General features: G+C 37.1%; 1 protein-coding gene across 1 annotated transcript in view; it reads right to left on the bottom strand.

Moving 5' to 3' along the window:
- Window positions 1–19,093, bottom strand: part of GLIPR1L1 (GLIPR1 like 1) — a 35,947-nt gene extending 16,854 nt beyond the window's left edge. Inside the window, exons 1-2 of the mRNA XM_042990862.1 lie at window positions 18,805–19,093; window positions 1,087–1,332 (exon numbers count right to left, since the gene is read on the bottom strand). Of these exons, the coding sequence (XP_042846796.1) occupies window positions 1,087–1,332; window positions 18,805–19,080 (522 nt within the window). The 5' untranslated portion in view covers window positions 19,081–19,093. The remainder of the gene's footprint in view (window positions 1–1,086; window positions 1,333–18,804) is intronic.
- Between the last annotated feature and the right edge of the window lie 2,604 nt (window positions 19,094–21,697).

The raw sequence follows: 21,697 nt of genomic DNA, 5'->3' as shown, positions 1-21,697 counted from the left end.
CTACCTATAAAAACTAGAGGAAAGAATGCTAAGACTTAAACAGGGCTAGGAAGGGAGCCTATTTCTACTAGCCACACTGGAAAATATCAATTTCTGGGGCATTGGGTAGAATCTGCATAAGAGTCTTGCCTTATAGGAACCAATTTTCAGATGATGTAACTATCCCAGAAGACAGTTCAAGAATATTTATAGTTATATAAATAAATGCAGCATCCAAAAAGGCAAAATTTACAAAGTTGAAAATATAATGAAATTTCTCCAGTGGGGTAAGTAGCAGGAAAATTTGACCCATAACGAAGAGGAAAAATCAATCCATTTAAACTAACACAGAACTAACATGGATGGTAAATTAGGAAGGAAAACATTAGAATAGTGAGTATAACTGTATCCCATGTGATTAAAAAGCTAGATGAAAGATTAAACATACTAGATACAGTCATTGATGATATTAAAAGAGGAAAAAATAGTGAACTTAAGGTATAGCAATAGGACTCTTTGAAATTAATCATAGAGGGGAAATAATCAAGAGAGAAGAAAACATCAGTCAACTATGGAAAAACTTCAAGTGGTCTTCTACATGGGTAACAACTCTGAAGGGAGGAACAAGTGAGAATGGTAAATATTTGAAGAAATAATGGCAAACATTTTTCAAAATTTGATTTAAACCATAGACCTACAGTTCCCAGAAGCTTAGTAAATGGCAGCACAAAAAGCATGAAGAAAACTGCAGTGCACTATTATGAAACTGCTGGAGACCTGTAATAATGGGAAACGGTTTAAAGGCAGTCAGAGCAAAAAGACACATTAAGTACAAAAGAATAAATAAAAGATTATAGTAGATTTCTAGTTGGAAACAATGCAAGTGAGATGACAGTCTCACTTTTTAAGATTTTTAAACTCAGAAAAACAAAACAAATACACAAAAAAAATCAGTACATAGAATTCTATTCCCAGTATAAATAGCTTTCAAATAAAGGTGTATTTTTTAGATACTCAAAAGACACTTAAAAGAAAATGCTCAAAAAGTTGTCTTTTGATCGAAATGTGCATAAATAAGAACTAATCAATAAAATATCAAATATTTACCTGTGTGTAATGGCCACAAACTTTGGAACATGATAGGGTATTATAATCATAAAATGCAGTTTCATTAAACCAAGCAATAACAGCAAATCTTGGTGAAAATATGCTGAATCCACCTAGCCAGATATTTTCTCCGACATATTGAAAAGTTGGATGACATCCATAGGATTTTGATAAACAGGAGTTGTGTTTGAACTTGCACTTGTTTGCCCACGCTTTAGCAACCTGCGCTAAACCATCATCCCAAGTCTGAAAGAAAAGAATTTAAATTCAATTGTGCATGTTTGCTTGGATTAAAGTTATTCTAATGATTGTAATCAATCCAACTTCTTAAAAATTTATTTTAATAAAAAATAGATTTTTTTTGTATTATGTTTGTAGTTAGTCATTATTTTTAGTTCTGCTTCAGAAACATTTAGTACCCATTCTATGACAGTTTATCTTTGTATTTCCAATACCTCGCAGATGGCCTGGTACAGTAGAGGCACTCAACAAATGCCTCTTTTGAATGTGATTTAAATAAGCCAAGAGTTCTTGGTTTAGTAATTCAGGTCATGAAAATATATCATAAGTGAAAGATGAATACCCATTCATAGTTAAAAAGAGAAAATGCCTCTTAGATTGCTAGGAATAAAATGTTTTTAATTTGATTAAGAATATCTACCAAAACCAAAAACAAACAAAAAACTCTTCCATGGGCATCAAGATATAATGGTAAGATATTGAAAGCTTACCCCCCAAATTGGGAATGTAACAAGATGTCTCATTATTTTTATTTAAAATAATACAGGGGACAGGACACCTGGGTGGCTCAGTCGATTGAACAATCAGCTATTGATTTCAGTTCAGGTCATGATTTCGAAGTTCGTGACATCAAGCCCTTCATCAGGCTCTGAACTGACAGTGTGGAGCCTGCTTGGGATTCTCTTTCTCTTTCTCTCTGCCCCTCCCCTGCTCTTTCTCTCTCAAGATAAATAAACATTAAATTAAAAAAAATAATAAAACAAAATAATAAGGGGGTTAGGTGGTATAATAAAATATGTGAGCTATAAATACATAATAAAAAAGATATGAAATGTATCATTATTGGAATCTATTATTATTCATACATAACAAGACTGGGTTACATAGAAAATTCAAGTGAATGCACCAACAATACTGTATGAAAAAGTGAAATTATCAGTTCCAAATGCTAGGAAAATACACAAAATTGTATTTCCATATATACTTTAGAAACAAATAGCTTCAAAGATAACAAATATATAAAAATATATCCAATAAATGACATAAAAAATCTGTACACTGAAAAACTACAAAATATCACTAAGATAAATTTGTAAAGACTTAACTAAATGAATAGATATAAAATGTTTATGAACTGGGACAGTTAATATTAGAGAGGATTGGATATTGAAATTTAAAGCATTTCTAAAGAAAATCCACATAACTTTTTCTTTTTTGGTGGAAATTGATTTCAAAATTCAAAGTAAGTCTTTGAATATAGACAGTATTTTTTTAATTTAATTTTTTATTTTTTAAAATTTACATCCAAATTAGTTAGCATATAGTGCAACAATGATTTCAGGAGTAGATTCCTTAGTGTCCCTTACCCATTTAGCCCATCCCTCCTCCCCCAATCCCTCCAGTAACCCTCAGTTTGTTCTCCGTATTTATGAGTCTCTTCTGTTTTGTCCCCCTCCCTGTTTTTATATTATTTTTGTTTCCCTTCCCTTATGTTCATCTGTTTTGTCTCTTGAAGTCCTCATATGAGTGAAGTCATCTGATTTTTGTCTTCCTCTGACTGACTAATTTCACTTAACATAATACCCTCCAGTTCTATCCACGTAATTGCAAATGGCAAGATTTCATTCTTTTTGATTGCTGAGTAATACACCATTGTATAGATATACCACATCTTCTTTATCCATCCATCCATCGATGGACATTTGGGCTCTTTCCATACTTTGACTATTGTTGATAGTGCTGCTATAAACATGGGAGTGCATGTGTCCCTTTGAAACAGCACACATGTATCTTGTGGATAAATGCCTAGTAGTGCAATTGCTGGGTCGCAGGGTAGTTCTATTTTTAGTTTTTTGAGGAACCTCCATACTGTTTTCCAGAGTGGCTTCACCAGCTTGCATTCCCAGCTAAGACAGTCTTTAAAAAGTAGAACAAAGCTAGAGGACTTACTGTACCAGATATCAAGGCGTCATAAATCTACATACATACTCTATATAATTTCAATTGTCCTGAATTTGTTATTTTCATTTTATGGCTCAGAATATGGCCAATTGTGGTTAATGTTTCAAGGCACTTCCTAAGAATGTATATTATTTAGTTGTTAAGTGGAGTGTTCTTCTGTAAATGTCAATTAGATCCTAGTTGGTTAATGATATTAGGTTCTTCTACATTCTTGCTGATTTTCTGTCTGCCTGTTGAGAGAAGAGTGTTGAGATTTCCAAATATAATTGGGAACTTTTCTATTTTTCAAGTTGTATCAGTTTTCCTTCCTATATTCTAAAGGTCTGTTTTTTAGGGCATATAAAACTTTAATTAAAATTTCTTTAATGAATTGATTGTTGTATCATTATGTAATGTTGTTCTCTGGTAATTTTCTTTGCTCTGAAATCTACTTTATCTGGTATTAATAAAGCTACTCCTACTTTCTTTTTTTAAGAAAAATTTTTAATGTTTATTTATTTCTGAGAGAGAGAAAGAGAGAGAGCATGTGCGTGCACAGAGAGAGGGGAGGGGCAGAGAGAAAAAGAGACACAGAATCTGAAGCAGGCTCCAGGCTCTGAGCTGTCAGCACAGAGCCCAAAGCAGGGCTGGAACTCAGGGACCTTGAGATCATGACCTGAACCTAAGTCAGACTCTTAACCAACTAAGCCACCCAGGCGCCCCTATAAAGCCACTCATGCTTTCTTTTGATTATTATTTATATGACATGTCTTTCTCTAACCTTTTGCTTTCCACCTATCCAAATCATTATATTTGAAGTGACTTTCTTGGTTATAGCATATTGTTGGCTCACATTTTTAAAAAACCCATTCTGATAATCTGTTTTTTAGTGGATGTATTTGGACTATTTTACATTTAATGTACTTATTGATAAGTTAAAGCATAAGTTTACTATTTTATTGTTTATTTTTTATTTGGTCCCATCGTTTTTCATTCACTTGTTTCACTTTTCCTGCCTTCTTGTGAACTATTTGAACATTTTTTAGAATTCCACTTTGATTTATACATACTTCTTTTTAGTATATATATATATATATATATATATGTGTGTGTGTGTGTGTGTGTGTGTAATTTTTAGAGGTTGCTTTAGATATTACATAACTTATGTAACTTGTCACAAACTACTGGTGTCAGCATTTTACCAGTTTGAGTGAAGTATAGAAATATTACTTCCATTTAGGTTCCTTTACCACTCAGTCCACCAATACTATAACTGTCTTAAATATTTTTTCTACATGCCTTAAGAACCATATCAAACAATATTATAATTTTTGCTTCAACTGTCTAACATAATTTAGAAAACATTAAGGAAAAATGGTTTCTTACATTTACCCATACTTTTACTTTTTGCTTTTTTCTTCACTCCTGATGGTCCAAGAGTCTTGTTTCATCATTATCTTAGTGTTTGAAGAATTTCCTTAGCTATTCTTTTAGAATGGGTCTGCTTATGACAAATTATCTTAGTTCTCCTGAATCTGAAAGTGTCTTAATTTCACCTTCATTCCTGAAGTATATTCTCCCTCTGGGTAGGATTCTTGGTTGACTATTCTTTGAAATTGAAATTGAAATTGAAAATGTTGTGCCACTTCCTTTGGGCCTCCATGGATTTGGATTAGAAGTTTGATGACCTTGAAATTGTTGTTTTCCATTAGGTAATGCATTGCTTTTTTCCCACTGCTTTAAACATTTTTCCTTGTCTTAAATTTTCTAAAATTTGATTATGATGTATCTTGGCATGAACTTCTTTGAATTCATCACATTTGGGCCTCACTCAGATTTATGTCCATGTTTGTACCCAAATTTTGGAAGTTCTCAGCCATTATTTCTTAAGATGTTTTTTTCTCCCCCTCCCTATCTTTCTCTATTCCTTTTGAGACTCCAATGACACACATAGATATTTTGTTCTTGCTTTATAGATCCTTATCTGTTCACTTTTTCCCTTTGGTCCATTTTCTCTCTGTTGTTCAGATTTTGTAATTTCTATTGTTCTATCTTCAAGTTTACTGATTTTTTTTCTTTTGTCATTTTCATTCAACTGTTGCGCCCATCCAGTAGGTTTTTTTTAAGTAATCTCTACACCCAACTTGGGGTTCAAACTCATGACCCCAAGATCAAGAGTCTCATGCTCTACTGACTAAGCCAGCAGGTACCCATCCAGTGAATTTTTTATTTTGGTTATTATATTTTTCAGTTGTAAAATGTCCATTTAAATCTTCTTTATAATTTCCTTTTCTTTGCTGATACTTTCTATTTTTTCATTTGTTTTAAGCATTTTTATAATTCCTCTTTGAAGCATTTTTATGATGAGCCCTTTAAAATTCTTGTGAGACAATTCTTATGTCTGTCATCTGGGTGTTGGCGTCTGTTGTCTTTTCTTATTCATATTGAGATTTTTCTGGTTCTTGGTATGATGAGCGATTTTTCATTGTGTGCTTAACTTTTTGAATTTTACGTTATGAGACTCTAGGTTTTATTAAATCCTCCTGTTTTTGCAGGTCTTCACTAAAACTGCTCCAGTGGGGAAAAAGGGACACCACCTCTTTATCACTTGATTGGTGGGTGAAAGTCCAGACTCCCCACTCTTACTAACCCTGTAGGAGGGATACCTTGTTATTACTGGAAGGAGATGGATATCCAGGTTCCCCTTTTGCTTTTGCTGACATCATCATCCCACTGGGAGAGTAAGGGTTGCCTTTTTATTACCAGGTAGGATGAAAATCTAAGCTCCCTACTCAGCCTCCACTAGCACCATGGGGAGGTGGTTATGAGGGGCACTTCATTACTTCTGTGTGGTAGTGAAAGTCCAGGTTCCATAATTGGCCTCTTCAGATACCATCCTGGCTGGGAGGGAAGGGGCACCATATTATTGCCGCATGAGGGCGAGAAGCCTCCTCTGACACAACACTGGTAGAGAGGAGGTGGGAGGGGTCCCTTACTAGCATAGGTCAAGGATGATAGTCTAGGCTCTCCACTTAGCCTTTGCTAAAAAAGATAGGAGGATTGTTGCTTCCCCTCCCCATCCCCATATTTGTCCAAAGTTGGATGGTTATCAAAGAAAAGAAAAAAGAAACATTTCTTCCTGACTAGGTTGCCCTTTTTCTTTGTCAAGAGAGAGCAGACTTTTCTTGAGGCTTTTATTTTCTGTATCCATTGGCATTTCTGGGATTTAGGCTTCTGTCATATCTAGTCCAATATATACAGGAGTCAAAGAGGAAATACACGGAGCTCACTTTGTGTCATTTCTTGAGTCTGGAGTCTCTGGCTACTTTGCTTTTTTATCTCTCCAACTTTAAGAGTCTTCTAGGGGCACCTGGGTGGCTCAGTCGGTTAAGCATCCAACTTCAGCTCAGGTCATGATCTTGTGGTTTGTGGGTTTGAGCCCCACATCGGACTCTGTGCTGAGAGCTCAGAGCCTGGAGCCTGCTTCGGATTCTGTGTCTCCCTCTTCCTCTGCCCCTCCCCCACTCACAGTCTCTCTCTCTCTCTCTGTCTCTCTCTCTCTCTCAAAAATAAAGATTTAAAAACATTAAAAAATATCTCATATATATGTCATATATATAATATGAGGTTTTTATCTATATTTAATGGGAAGGATAGTCCACATGGATATACTCCATCTTGTCGGTAAGATGATTTCTTAAGTTTTTTGCTCATTGTATGTTCCATTCCTATCTCCATAATTCCAAAAAGGCATTCCAAGTAGGTAGACAGACATTCTGTAATTCTTTGCCTCAAGATTTTTGGCATGCCAGAAAGCTTAAGTAGCTAAAATAAAGGGGTGCCTTGATGGCTCAGTGAGTTAAGACTCCAACTCTTGATGTGGGCTCAGGACATGACCTCACAGTTCCTGGGACTGAGCCCTGCATCAGCCTCTGCACTGACAGTGTGGAGTCTGCTTGGGGTTCTCTCTCTCCCCCTCCCTCTCTTTCTACCCCTCTCCAGCACTCCTTCCGCTCAAAATAAATAAATAAACTTAAAAACAAAAAAGGAGGTAAAATTAAAGGCTACTGCCAGCATTACAATCACAGCCTTGAGTATACATCAAGATTTCAGACGGTAGCGTGGTGGCCTCTGGAAAGTAGAATATCCAACATGGTTCTCCCAGCCTCCATCAGTATTTCTGTGTCATTGGACTGTGTTGGGTGCATGTCCAAACCCGGAAGGGTAATGATATTGGCATCTCAATGGTGACTAGTTTGGAAGGATAATAATGATTATTGACTTGATTACTTAAGATGATTCACCTATCTTTTGGAACAAAGACCCCAGGTTTTTTGCTTTTTGTTTTTTGTATAACAATAGGGGGAAAGGAGTCCCCAGAATGTTTAAGATCACATTTTTAATCCCCTTGTCAATGTGAGGACTAAACATTACAATTAGGGTAATTTAATGGTAATAAATGAATGACATTTCATTTTAATTTTAAGATTGTAGATTTAAATTCATACTACTAATTTCATTGGTTAACTTTCTACATTTTTTGACACTTTAATCACTCATATTCCTTCAAACTACAAAAATTGTTACATGAAAGTTTGTTTACAGTAGCCAAGAGAGACTTCAGCAGCTCTCAGAGGACAGATCATAATTTACTCTTCTGAAAAAATGACTAGACTGAGTGATGAGTTCTCATATACCACCCTTCACCAAAAATTATACATACTTGAAAGAGGTAAGATACCACAAGGACAGAGCCTCTATTTTTCTCACAGCCACTATAAGACAGATGTAATTACAGAATCAAACAAACAATAAATCGGCAATAGCAAACAAATGTTTTCAAGCCACGCCTTCTCACTTATATTCCTTGCTAGAAACCAATTCATTCCTTTTCCAAGATATTTCAGTTTAGCTATAAACTCTGGAAAGCTTTATCTCCGCTTATGCGTGTGAAAATCCTTGTCTTTTGCCTGAATCATTGAGAGGTTTCTCTATTTTAAAAGAAAAGGAAAAAAAAAAGAAAGAAAAGACCAGCTTAAATCTGGTATATATTTTTAAAGAAAATATATTAGTTAAAACATAGTTCTAATGTAGAATAACTTGTGTCAAGTCATCCCCTACCCAAGGTATGGTACAAGTGAAAATTATTCTATCATTCTAATTAAGACCTAGTCTTAATATACAAATGATTTGGGATGAGGACTGGGTGTTGTATGGAAAATAATTTGACAATAAATTATATTTAAAAAAATACATATATATATATCTATATATATACACACACACAAATGGTGAACACAACATCTTTGAAAGAACAGGAATTAATATCTGATGGCAAAGGAATTATATCCATTAAAAACATGTATTGCAAGTCAGTTCAAACATGCATAGTATGTGTATAAATTATAATTATCTAGGTATATGTATAACTGCAAAAATCTAGTTGCATTTTGGAATTCTCAGGAACTCTTTGAAGCCCATTTTTCCCCCTGATTGAACAGCATAATTAAAAATCTTTCTTGGGGCGCCTGGGTGGCTCAGTCGGTTAAGCGTCCGACTTCAGCCAGGGTCACAATCTCGCGGTCCTTGAGTTCAAGCCCCGCGTCAGGCTCTGGGCTGATGGCTCGGAGCCTGGAGCCTGCTTCCGATTCTGTGTCTCCCTCTCTCTCTGCCCCTCCCCCGTTCATGCTCTGTCTCTCTCTGTCTCAAAAATAAATAATAAACGTTAAAAAAAATTTAAAAAAATCTTTCTAAAAAATATTTTAAAAGGGGCGCCTGGGTGGCTCAGTCAGTTAAGCGTCAGACTTCGGTTCAGGTCATGATCTCATGGTCCCTGAGTTCCAGCCCCACATTGGGCTCTGTGCTGACAGCTCGGAACCTGGAGCCTGCTTCAGATTCTGTGTTTCCCTCTCTCTCTGCCCCTCTCCCTTCATGCTCTGTCTCTGTCTCAGAAATAAATAAACATTAAAAAAAATTAAAAAAAATATTTTAATGACACCTTAGATCTGGTAATGCTTTCACCTAAAACTAAATTGCTATTAAGTCTCTAGTTCTATGGGAAAAATTCTATCAATATTCTGCCTTAACTTGTAAATAGAAGACTTTGACATGATTGTAGACATAAATTTTAAAAAGCCCAATCACCTGTTTTCTGCCTAGCCTAAACTCCAGTACACTCTGCAAGCTCTCCTGACCACAAGCCCTCATATTATGAAGTCCATCCATATCACAGAAGCTCCTCTACACAAGGAAGAATAAGAAAACCTACTAAGAGATTCTTCCAAATATAAACTAAAAACAAAGAGAATTATAATAATTTCATATGGAGAGTTCCCACACTATCTTTTTAAAAATATTCTTATATAAACATGATGCTTCTACTAGTGCTATGGCAAGAAACAGTATATTGTGCATAGAGTTGAGGGTGGGAGAATGCCTGGATGTTGCAGTGTGCTACTGAAGAATTTATGCTATATATGGATGATATAAAAAAGAATGATACTGAGTAATACAAATAGTATAACAGTCAATGTTCAAAATTCCTGAAAGGATTATAAGAAATGATGCCCATAACAAAAATAATACTTTATAAAATCAGATTTATTGAGGTATAATTGATATGATAGAACTTTACATATTTTATGTGTACAGTTTGATGAGTTTGGACATATGCAAACACCTACGATAGCATCACCATAATCTGGGTAAAAGACATAACCAACACCTCCCAGAGTTTCCTTGTGTCCTTTTGATGTTGTTTGTTTGTTTTTGTGGTAAGAATATTTAACACGAGAGTTACCTTCTTCACAAATTTTGAAGTGCCCCATACTATATTGCTAACTATAGACACTATGCTATATGGCAGATTTCTAGAACGTATTCAACTAACATAACTGAAACTTTATACCCTTTGAATAACAATTCCCCAATACCTCAAGCACCTCACCCCCAACCCCAGCATTGTCAGCATAGAGCCCAACGTGGGGCTCAAACCCACGAACGATGAGATCATGACTTGAGTCTCAAATCAAGAGTCAGACGCTTAACTGACTAAGCCACCCAGGCACCCCAGGACTTTCCTTTTTTATGGCTGAATAATATCCCATTGCATGTATATACCACATTTTCCTTTTCCATTCATCTATTGATGGACCCTTGGGTTGTTTCTATATCTTGGCTATTGTGAATAGTACCACAGTGATCATGGAAGTGCAGATATCTCTTCAAGATCTTGATTTCAATTTTTTGGACATACACCCAGAAGTGGGATTTCTGGATCTTGGGGTAGCTCTACTATAATTTATTAAGCAATCTTCATACTGTTTTCCAGAACTGCAGCACAATTTTATATGCCCACTAACCATGTACAGTGTTTCCAATTTCTTTACAACCTCACAAACACTTATCTTAAATTTTATTTGTGTTATTACTAGTTGCCTCTAGGATAAAGACCTGCAATTAATAAGAAATGCAATTAATAAGATCTGCAATTAATAAGAACAGTGGTCTGAATATAAATGCCATATTAATTCAACAAAAAAAAGGGAAGAAATGAGAAAAAAATAACCTCTTACTTTATAATAGCAAGAGAATCAATAGATAGTTATTCTTCACATTGGTAAAGCAATTATCCAATGAATGACTTTGGGATCTCTGGTAATATTGCAGGTCAATGAGCTAACCAGGGTAAGGGTCCCAGCAAGGGACCCAGGGTCTTGTCTCAGCAAGAGAGGTTGAATCCAATTCACCTTCTCTCCAACTTGTGCCACTAAGGAATTAAATTGTTAAGCCACTAAAATTTCAGGGTCTATTTTATAGGACAGCCTAGACTAGCTTCATAAAACTTACTACTCAAAGTAGAGTGAAGCCATAATAAAAATCTAAACTTAAACCACCCTGAGACCTAAGTAGGAAGGATTCCTGCTGTGGGCCCAGATTTTATAGGACATCACATATTACACACACACACACACACACACACACACACACACAGGGTATTATAAAATGAAAGATTCTTCTCATTCTAACCTTAGCACATGTTCAGTGTGACCCACGACACCGACATGTTTTTAAAACAAAAGGCATTTATATGTGAATGGTAAAATAGTTTGTGAATATTGTTGCTGATGATGTAAGAGACAGACACTGCTTCAGAGTCCAGGGAAGATTTTAACTATGTTAACTCTTAGGTAAGAGAAAAGATCAACTTGTCAAATCTTTTAAAGCAACATGAAAGCAGTGGATTCTTACATAATATAATATTGTTTAGCAGAACTACTGAAGATCTATTTCCTTCCTTCTCTCTTCATATTCCCATTTTTGGGGTAAGGAAGACATTTTTCAATAGTAACAATTTCCATCACTGTTAAGTAGGGGTAAATGTAGATCTGTATGTTACCTAAGTGAAGCATGACATCAGTTCTTTACATTGGCCACTAGATGGACATGATCACCAGAATGGTGAATTTTATATTTATACAAATATACAAGACTTAAATTTTCCAAAAAAAATTTCAATACTTAAAATCGTTATTCACCCATTAGACTTTGCCTTTTAATTTTAATAGTTTTGATTATTTCAGAAGTAAAAATTTAGTTACTGATTATATAAATGAAAATGAGCAAAATTATTCTGATTAAATCCAAATCTGAGCAAGGTAGGTGAAATCCCTGAAACCATACATTCTTTACTAAATAAAGATTGAATTACTGAGCAAACAATGAGATTGTATGTAGGTTTCCATTTTTATTCTTCCTTTAGCCCACAAATGTTGGTGGTAAGATTGCCTGAACCGTGTGGGGAATTTAACAGTTAGCTGGCAAGCAGTGAGGAAACTTATGTCAGAGGCAGGAATAACAGCAATCCATGTGATTCAGGGCCAAAACATCTGAAAAAATGTGATCTATAACACAGAATCATGAGTCCACTGAGCTTGAAGCTCTAAGCAGAGATTGGAAAACAAAATAGTGGTTGTTGGTTGCGGTATGGGTTCAACACGATATTTTAAGAGTAAAAAACTGGCCAGCTTGGAGAAAGAAATGAAAGCTAGAGTCAAGAAATGTGGGGCTTTTGAGGCATGGAAAAGAACTGCTTCTATATAGCATATAATAAGATATGAGATCTTAAAAAGACTTTGAGAGACTAATGTCATAAAACTTTCGTGCGATTAGGGCAAAGAGGAGATGAAGAATGTGACTCCAAGGATATCTTCTTAAGTGATTAAAAGGTCCTTAGCAAATTAACAGTTGAGGATGTACCCATTTCCCCAAAAGTCATATTTCAGGATAACTGGCATTAAGGTGAACAAGAAAAGCACCAAAGTGAGAAAACAAAGAAAGACTTGAAAATTTCTCCAATTGGTACTTTAAGTGTGGGTATTGGTATTTGGAATTGATTGGGGGCATATAGCTGAAAGACCTTCAGATTTTTTGAGACAGATGTATTCCCAAAGATATTGTAAACTTGTTACGAAAAAAGCCTATGAATAACTTGGATCTTAAACTTCCATGGGCAGAAAGCAATCTGAGAAGGTTATTGAAGGGGCTGACCTATGCCAGCCGACCATGTCTCCTCCCCTTGAGTAACAGGACTCCGACCCTTCCCCAGCCAATCAGCCAAGGCCACGACCCTTCCCCAGCCAATCGACTGAGGCCACAGCCATTACCTCACCAACTGCCCCTAGACCCCTATAAAACCTTTGTGCTTTTGAAACTCGCTCTCTCTCCCCGGTATCTCACCGCTGTGTCGGTGCAGGTAAGAGATTGAGCTCGAGCTAGCTCCAATAAAGGCTCTTTTGCTTTTGCATCGGACTCGGCTCCCTGGTGGTCTTTGGGGATCACGAATTCTGGGCATAACGGTTATGCCCAGATGGTATATTTCCCAATGCCCAATTCATTTTGGCCAAGGAGGATGGTGAATAAGGAAGAACATTTTAGAGGGAGAAGATAAGATACCACAGAAAACAATGGACAAGGGAACTCCTACTTCCTTAATCAAAAAAACTTTTCTGACCTCCAGTATATTAGGTATGAATACTGTCTACTATCTAAAGATTTCATAATCATTCTGAACCAACAATTGCTGTGTGGTTCCTATTCTTCCACTTTCTCAGTAGAAGTGTTTGTTACGGTTATCTTGTCTTGTGTTGCCTTTGAATATTGTTTCTGTGGAGGACAGATAGAGGCACTAGGCCAAGAGTGTTCACAACTGACTTTGTTGGGTTGTTGCATTCTACTCAGAGATATTAGATTCAGATTCAGTAACTAAACAGGATATTGGGCTTATCCTTTGGAGGAGGACTTGAACTTATTCTGTTTATGGGATGGAAGGAATAAGTAAATATCTGATGACCATAAAAGCAGTCTGTGCTAGTGATAGTTAATGCAAGCATGCTAGGGTCATCAGACTAATTCTGGCCAGAGGGACCTGAGTGGGAATGACATATATCACCTCCAGGTCTGATTATAAAAATACATGTACAGCCCTCTAGCTTTCTCAATGGTGACTCTGAAAAACATATGTTGGCATGATGGAACCAAAATAAAATCAGCCCATGGCACTGCACGAAGAAGTGATGTGGAGAGTGGTCCAACCAGTATTGGACTTTGTGTGAGTGAGATACTAAACCTATATTGTTTAAAGAATTATGCTAAGTGAAACGAGCCAGACAATGAAAAAACAAATACTGTATGATCTTACTTACATGTGGAATCTAAAAAAACAAACTCATACATACAGAGAATAGATTGGTGGTTTATGGATATGGGGGGGGTGAAATTGGTGAAGGAGGTCAAAAGGTGAAAACTTCCAGTTTTAAGGTAAATAAGTTCTGGGGGATGTACAGTAAAGCATGACGATGTGACTATATGCAACCATACTGCATTGTATATTTGAAGTGGCTAAGCTATTAGATCCTAAACATTCTCATTACAAGAAAAAGAAATTGTAACTATGTGAGGTGATGGACATTAACTCAATTTGTGGTAATCATTTCACAATATACATATACTGAATCATGTTGTATACTTAAATACAGTGTCATGTCAATAAAAAAATGGGGAAAAAAAACACCTGTGAGCTTTCAGGTTTCATTTGTTAACACAATAGTCTATCATTTCCTGATAAATATAGAAATTGATATGAGAAATGAGGTACTTAGTTTTCCTTGATGATTCAGTAGTGGAAGACTGGAGAAACTCCTATTAAAGTCCCAGCCAATAGTTAGCACTTCTGCTTCTGCCCAAGATGGAATAACAGGACTAGATTTACTTTCCCACTTGAAACAATAAAAATAAAATATATGAAACAACAGGTGTCGGCACACATAACATCAAGCAAAGAAAGACCAGTGCTCCCTGACAGGGAGACCGATAAGCTAAACTTCAGCCTACTGCCTTGAGAGAATTTTCAGGCTATAAAGGAGTACCAGGTAAGAGAGACTTGCATAGAGAGAGAACTCCAAAGATGTTCAGAGGGTTCTGCTTGGATATTTGGCAGAGTAGTGATTAGCACATGCATATGAGGAACTTACCCAAGACCAGGGAATGAATCACTCAAAAAGATAAGGGAAATATTACCTAATGCTCACCCAGTCCTGGGAATAGTGCCTTTTTTCACTAGCCAGACTGGAAAAACCTCATAATCTTGGGAATTATGTAGAGTACTCAGAAGGATCTTGGCTTAATTGTGGGGGATATTTATCCTAGTCTAAACTACGGCTTTTGTGCAGCCCAACAAATCTTAAAAACGAGTCTAAAATGGATCAAAATGCCAAGTAACATGAATGCATGCCAGGAAAAAAATCCAGAATATTTATAGAAATACAAAAATAACCATCACCCAACAAGGTAAAATTAGCAATATCTGGTACCTGATAAGAAATTATCTGCATAGAGAGATGCAAGAAAATATAGGCCAAAATGAGCAGAAAAATCAATCAATGGAAATCCAAACAGAACTGACACAAATGTTAAAGTTAGTAGAAAAAGCAAGAATGAGAAAAAAAAATAATGAAAAGAACATCAGTGAACTCAGTGGGAAACTTCAAATGGTATAATGTACGTGTAATTGGAGCCTCTAATATTTTAATAGATAATGCATAAAATTTTTCTGTTTTAATTAAAATCTGCGGATACAAAAAGTTCAATGAACCCTAGGAAACATGAACAATGTGACACTAGGGCACATCAAATTGCTCAAAACCAAGGATGAAGAGAAATTCTTAAAATCAGCCAAAGGAAGAATACATATGATGTATATGGGAACCAAGAGAATGATCCAGCAGATTTCTCATCACAAATAATGTGAAAGAAGATAGAAGACGGTGCAGCAACATCTTTAAAGTTAAGCTTAGAATCCTACACACAATGATAATATCTAGCAAAAATTAAGGAGATCGAAAGTTGTCAAAAGATGCAAACTTCCGGTTATAAGATAAGTAAGTACTATCCATATAATGTACAACATGATTGATGAGGAGAACAAAGGCAAAAGAAATGTAGCTAAATTTAAATTACCTTACAACTTGCAGCCCATCAACAAATACTTGAGACAGAGCAGGACTTTCCTCTAAGAACTCACAATTGTATTAATATTAATGCTTTGCCAGAGGCAAGAAACAATTTTAGCTTGACAATAGCCAGATCTCCAGGATCCCGGAAATCTTTAACATATGAAAATCCTTTTGGAAAGTTCCTTAGTCTTTACCACCGACCCCCCCAACCCTCCCAACTTAGATGTATATAATCAATTGCCTTTACAATCCTAGCCCTGCTCTTTCTGCCCATGGGTCCTGTCCCCGTGCTTTAATAGAAACACGTTTTTGCACTGAAAACGTCTCAAGAATTCTTTCTTCACTATTTGCTCCTGGCCCACATCACATCACGATGACTATAGCTAACACTGCTGTATGATACATAGGAAAGTTAAGAGAGTAAATCCTATGAGTTCTCATCACAAGGAGAAATTTTTATCCTTTCTTCTTCTTTTTTTAAAATTATTTTTAATGTTTATTTATTTTTGAGAGAGAGAGAGGGAGAGACGGAGGAGACAGAGTGCGAGCTGGGGAGGAGCAGAGAGAAAGGGAGACACAGAATCCGAGGCAGGCTCCGGGCTCTGAGCTGTCTGCACCGAGCCCAATGCGGAGCTCCAACCCAAGAACCATGAGATCATGACCTATGTCAAAGTCAGATGCTTAACTGACTGCACCACCCAAGCGCCCCTTCTTTTTATAAACTGTATCTGTATGAGAAAATGGACATTAGCTGAACCTATTGTGTCATTCATTTCACAATATATGTAAAGCAAACCCTCATGCTGTATGCCTTAAGTTTATACTGTGATGTATGCCAATTATTTCTCATTCGACTGGAAAAAATATACAGTTAATGCAATCGCCTAATAGAGAAAAATATAAGGAGAAATAAAGCTTTTTTATAACATAAAAAGCTGATACAATTAAAAACCAACAGACTGAAGCATAAGAAATGTTTATGTCCCTTAAGCAGAAGGAAAATGATACCAAGTGGAAATATGGATCTAAACAACGAAATGAGGGGCACCTGGGTGGCTCAGTCGATTGAGCGTCCGACTTCGGCTCAGGTCATGATCTCGAGGTTTGTGAGTTCGAGCCCTGCGTCAGACTCTGTGCTGACAGCTCAGAGCCTTGAGCCTGCTTTGGGTTCTGTATCTCCCTCTCTCTCTCTCCCTCCCCGCCCCTGCTCACACTCTGCTTTCTCTCTCTCTCAAAAATAAATAAACATTAAAAAAAAATTTCTTAAACAAAGAAATAAAGAGTACCAGAAAATGTAAAGGGTTAAATAACAAAAACATTTACATGTTTACAAACTCAAACATAAAACAAGGTAAATGCAAAGAAGGCTGGTTTCCATTCAGGTCTTCTCCACCCTATTCCTTTCTTCCCTCTTGCCTTCAGCTAGCTATTTAAATTTAAACTAATTTTATGTATATCTTTTTATTATTTCCTTTGGAAACCAAAGCATATATATGTGTGTGTTTATACAGAATGCACATATATGTAAACATATACACACATACATAAATACCATCTTAATGAAATAAGATAGTCCTTAAAAAAATACATTCAAATAAGTGTGGAGGAAATACTGTATAGAAAATCCATGTCATTGACCACCCTAACGTATTAGAGATTAAAGTACATATTACATATTAAAATATTTTAATAGTTCTGTATTAAAGAGATCAGTTTATTGTTGTTTAATCCAGTCCAGTATTTCCCAAACCTATTTGAAACCTCTTCCCCCTCAAAAAATTCTTTCCCATGTAGCAGAATAGTGCAGTTTTAAATTGTGCTATTTGCTGAATGTGATCTTATAATACTTCCATTTTATGTACTTATTTAAAAAATTTTTTTAAATGTTTATTTACTTTTGAGAGAGAGAGAGAGAGAGGGAGAGGCATGAGCAAGGGGAGGGGCAGAGAGAGAGGGAGACATAGAATCCACAGCAGGCTCAAGACTCTGAGCTGTCAGCACAGAGCCCACCGTGGGGCTTGTACCCACGGACCGCGAGACCATGACCAGAGAAGTTGGCAGCTTAATCGACTGAGCCACCCAGGTGCCCCATTTCCATTTTATTTTCTGTTGGATAGAAAGGAACAAAGCTGGAATAGATATGTTTTACAACGTAGCTATACCTGCATAGTATATAGGCAAAACTATGCTGTCAACATTTATATTCATAGTTTCATAATGACATCTACATGCAAGAAAATTTATAGTCAGACATTCGTTTAAAAACTGTAAATTCTATGAATTATTTTAATAATCCAATGTTCTTGATGCTCATTCTTCAACAGAGTACTCTTTTTGCCTTAATGTCTATATGATGAAGGTCTACAAAAGACACCATCAGTTCAATGTTTTTGGAATTAAACTTCACATTCTATTTTTCATGGAAATGACAATCTGATATTGCTCAAATGCTGATTTCATTATTCACATCCTTGTAGAACATTTCTTAAAGATGAATACTACACACGTAGTGCTGTTTCATCCTTGAGTTCATAATAAGAGATCAAGAGAATCTCGATCCCTGTGTTCTTTCTTTTATCCGTAGTATCTCAGTTATGCAGTTTGGGGAGTGCTAGCCAAAATAAGGGGACGGGGTGGGGAAACCTGTGCGAAGTTGCGGAAGTACGTCTATTAAGCCTTAGCGATGAAGACCAAGCAACTCCCAAACACCATCCTTCCTGACTCCCCACCCTTCATCCTCCACCCCTACCCTCCATTCCCCTATCCTCCCTACCCCCCAATCCTTCCTCACCCCCCCCCCCCCCCACTAAAGGGAGCTAAGTCTGGGCAAGATACAGGTTTAAGTTTTCCCTTCTCGTCCACGCCTATCACCCCCCTGAAGGATGATAGCCCGGCCAAGGTGTGATTCTTAAGTGCACGCTGAAAGTCCAGACTGAATTCATACAAATGGCTGCATCATATTTATCTGCCAGTTACCTTAGGATGAACCAGAGAAATAAGATCCCAACCCGGGGTTCTTTCTCACCATGTGTTTCATGTCGGCCGCGGAGGGCCAGACTTTGCCGCGCATGTCGTTGTGCGCCTTGACGCTGCTGTCTTTAAAATTCGTGTCTGTGATGGAGGGAACTTTGGCAGACGATTTACTGGCTACCAGACAGAGACCTAGCGTCCATAAGCAACTCAGTTTCTTCCTCAGAACCATAGCGGAATGCACAAGACGCTCTGACTGCGTGGACCAGTAACGGCTCGGCCAGCCAGTCCTCCGCGGCCCGGTGGGGACCACTCTCCGGGCTGGCTCCATCCTCCTGCACAAGCTCGAGCTCAGCGCGGGGATGCTCGGCTGGTTGGCCCCCCCAGAGGGCTGCGCCAGAACCCGAGGCAGGACAGGCAGCAGGTAGCACGCGTCAAAGCGCTGCGCTACAGGAGAAAGCCTTGGGTGGCCCTCTGGTGCGTGGTTTTAACCATCCAGGACGCTGTCTTAACCATCCAGGACGCTGTCTGAGGACCCAATCCAGAATCACTGGGGAGAGCTCCTGAACTGCAATCCAGATTGCAACACGTTGGCGACACGGTGTTATGTAAAAAGACAACCCGTATTAGATGCTGACAGTGGACGAGGCCGGCACAAAACCCTATAGATTAGTTACATAGCCTCGGTTTTCATATGTAGCTTTTTTTATACTGTTTTAAATTAACTGCAGTGTCATTCTGCCCATATCTCCAGAAACTGGTAATAAGTCAAGAATGGGCATTTTGTGTACTCCACATAGTATGATCCTAAATTATTACTTGGTCAAACATTTAATAATTCAATAATTTGCCTTTGTTTTCTCATTTGGAGACTGACCACCTAGAAAGATAAAGATAGAGAGGTGTGGCTAAGTAGTTCCTCTTGACAAAATCTTACATTCTTGATATTTGAGTTTGAAACAGAAGTAAACTTCAGATAAAGGACCACTTTAGTTGGCATGCTAAAGTCTAAGACAGAATACATTTGGTTGCTTATTTTACCTATATTGCAATATAAATCAACTTCATTTGGCTTACTATTTTAAATCCATTATATCAGTTGTTATTCAATAATAAACCAGCATTTTTTGGTGACACTAAGTGACATTTTCAAGTATTTCTGTGTTCAAATAAATATCTTTATTTGATGATTTGAGGTTGTGTACAGTGTCATTTAATTCAAGTAAATACATATTTATATCTACTGACTATTCTAGTCAATAAATCTTGCCACTAAAAAAATCTTTGATGCAACTAGTTACCATTAAAAAAAATTTTTTTTTAAATGTTTATTTGAGAGAGGCAGAGCATGAGCAGGGAGGAGCAGAGAGAGAGACAGAGACACAGAATCCAAAGCAGGATGTAGGCTCTGAGCTGTCAGCAAAGGGTCCCACTCGGGGCTCAAACTCAGGAGCTGTGAGTTCATGACCTGAGCCGAAGATGGATGCTTAACTGACTGAGCCACCCAAGTGCCCAGTAACCATTTTTAATAAGTAAAAAGTAGGGGTGCCTGGGTGGCTCAGTCGGTAGAGTGACTTTGGCTTGGGTCATGGTCTTGCGGTTCGTGGGTTCATATGCCACATTGGGCTCACTGCTGTCAGCACAGAGTTGCTTTGAATCCTCTGTCCCCTTCTCTCTATGCCTCCCTGCTTGCACTCTCTCTCTCTCTCTTTCTCTGAAAAATAAATAAACTTTTTTTTTTTAAGTAAAAAGTAAAACATTACGGGGTGCCTGGCTGGCTCAGTCAATGGATCTCAGGGTCGTGAGTTCAAGCCCCATATTGGGTGTAGAGATTACTTAAAAATAAAATCTTAAAAAAAGCAGAAAATTAAATTATAAAATGGGGAAAAATACAAGGATCCTAATGGAAATTCTACCTAGCAGGAGAGACAATATTTCTCATCTGTCTCTGCTGATGGAGAATTGCAATATATGTGACTAGCATTACTTACACAGTCCAAACTGAACTTCTTACATCCCACACTCTAAAACGGGTCCTTCCACAATCTTCCCTATCACAGTTAATGACGGTTTTATCCTTCTGACGGCTCAGGCCCCAAACTTTGGAGGTTTGGGTCCCTTGACAAATTCTGTTGTCTTTGTCTGTATATTTTCAGAACTTGACTACCATTCAGCATTTGAAAGGGCACTCCTTGATTTCATGGATAATTGCAATGGCTTCCTGGTGGACCTTCCTGCTCCTGCTACCTAACCTCCCATGGTTTATTCTCCAGATAGCAGTCAGAGTGATTGTATATAGTCTTGAGCATACTTAAGTACTTTCAGTGTCTACTGTGTTCTAAGCACTCTTCCTGGTGTTTGGGCTTACAACACAGGAAACAAAACAAAGCAATCTGTTTTTTTGGCATTCTAGTGAAGGGACACAGGGAATAAATGGTGAGCATAATAAATTCTATGATTAAGAAAAACACCCTGATGATATGTATAGAAAAAATATAAATCAGGCTAAAGAATTTGGGAGCACTGGGGTGGAGGTGAGGGTGGCACGTTTGATTTCAAATAGAGCGATCAGTGTGGATGTCTTTGAGAAGGTGACTTTTGAGCAAATACTTGAAGGGGATGCAAGAGGGAAGTGTGTGGCTACTGGAGGAAGAGCGTTCAAGGAAGGAATTTAAGTACAGGGTAGAACTATAATACTTGGCAAAAATCATGTGGAAGATGGGAGAGCTCAGTGGTTATAGTTGAATTATTCTAAAGTCCTTGTATTCCTGGAAGAAGGGTAGAAATACGGGGTGATTTTGACTTTATTAAGTGATACATACATGTTAAACATTAAAAAAAAAAAAAAACTATTAAAAAAAAAAAAAGAATACCAGACCTGTAGAGGGAAAACAATTTTCTCAGCATTTCTAGGACTTCATTCTATTGTCTCTATGTATATTTATCTT

This window comes from Panthera tigris, chromosome B4 (assembly GCF_018350195.1).
Source record: "Panthera tigris isolate Pti1 chromosome B4, P.tigris_Pti1_mat1.1, whole genome shotgun sequence".
NCBI classification, from domain to species: domain Eukaryota; kingdom Metazoa; phylum Chordata; class Mammalia; order Carnivora; family Felidae; genus Panthera; species Panthera tigris.
The sequence above is the reverse complement of the archived record's forward strand: the minus strand, read 5'-3'. Positions and strand labels throughout refer to the sequence as shown.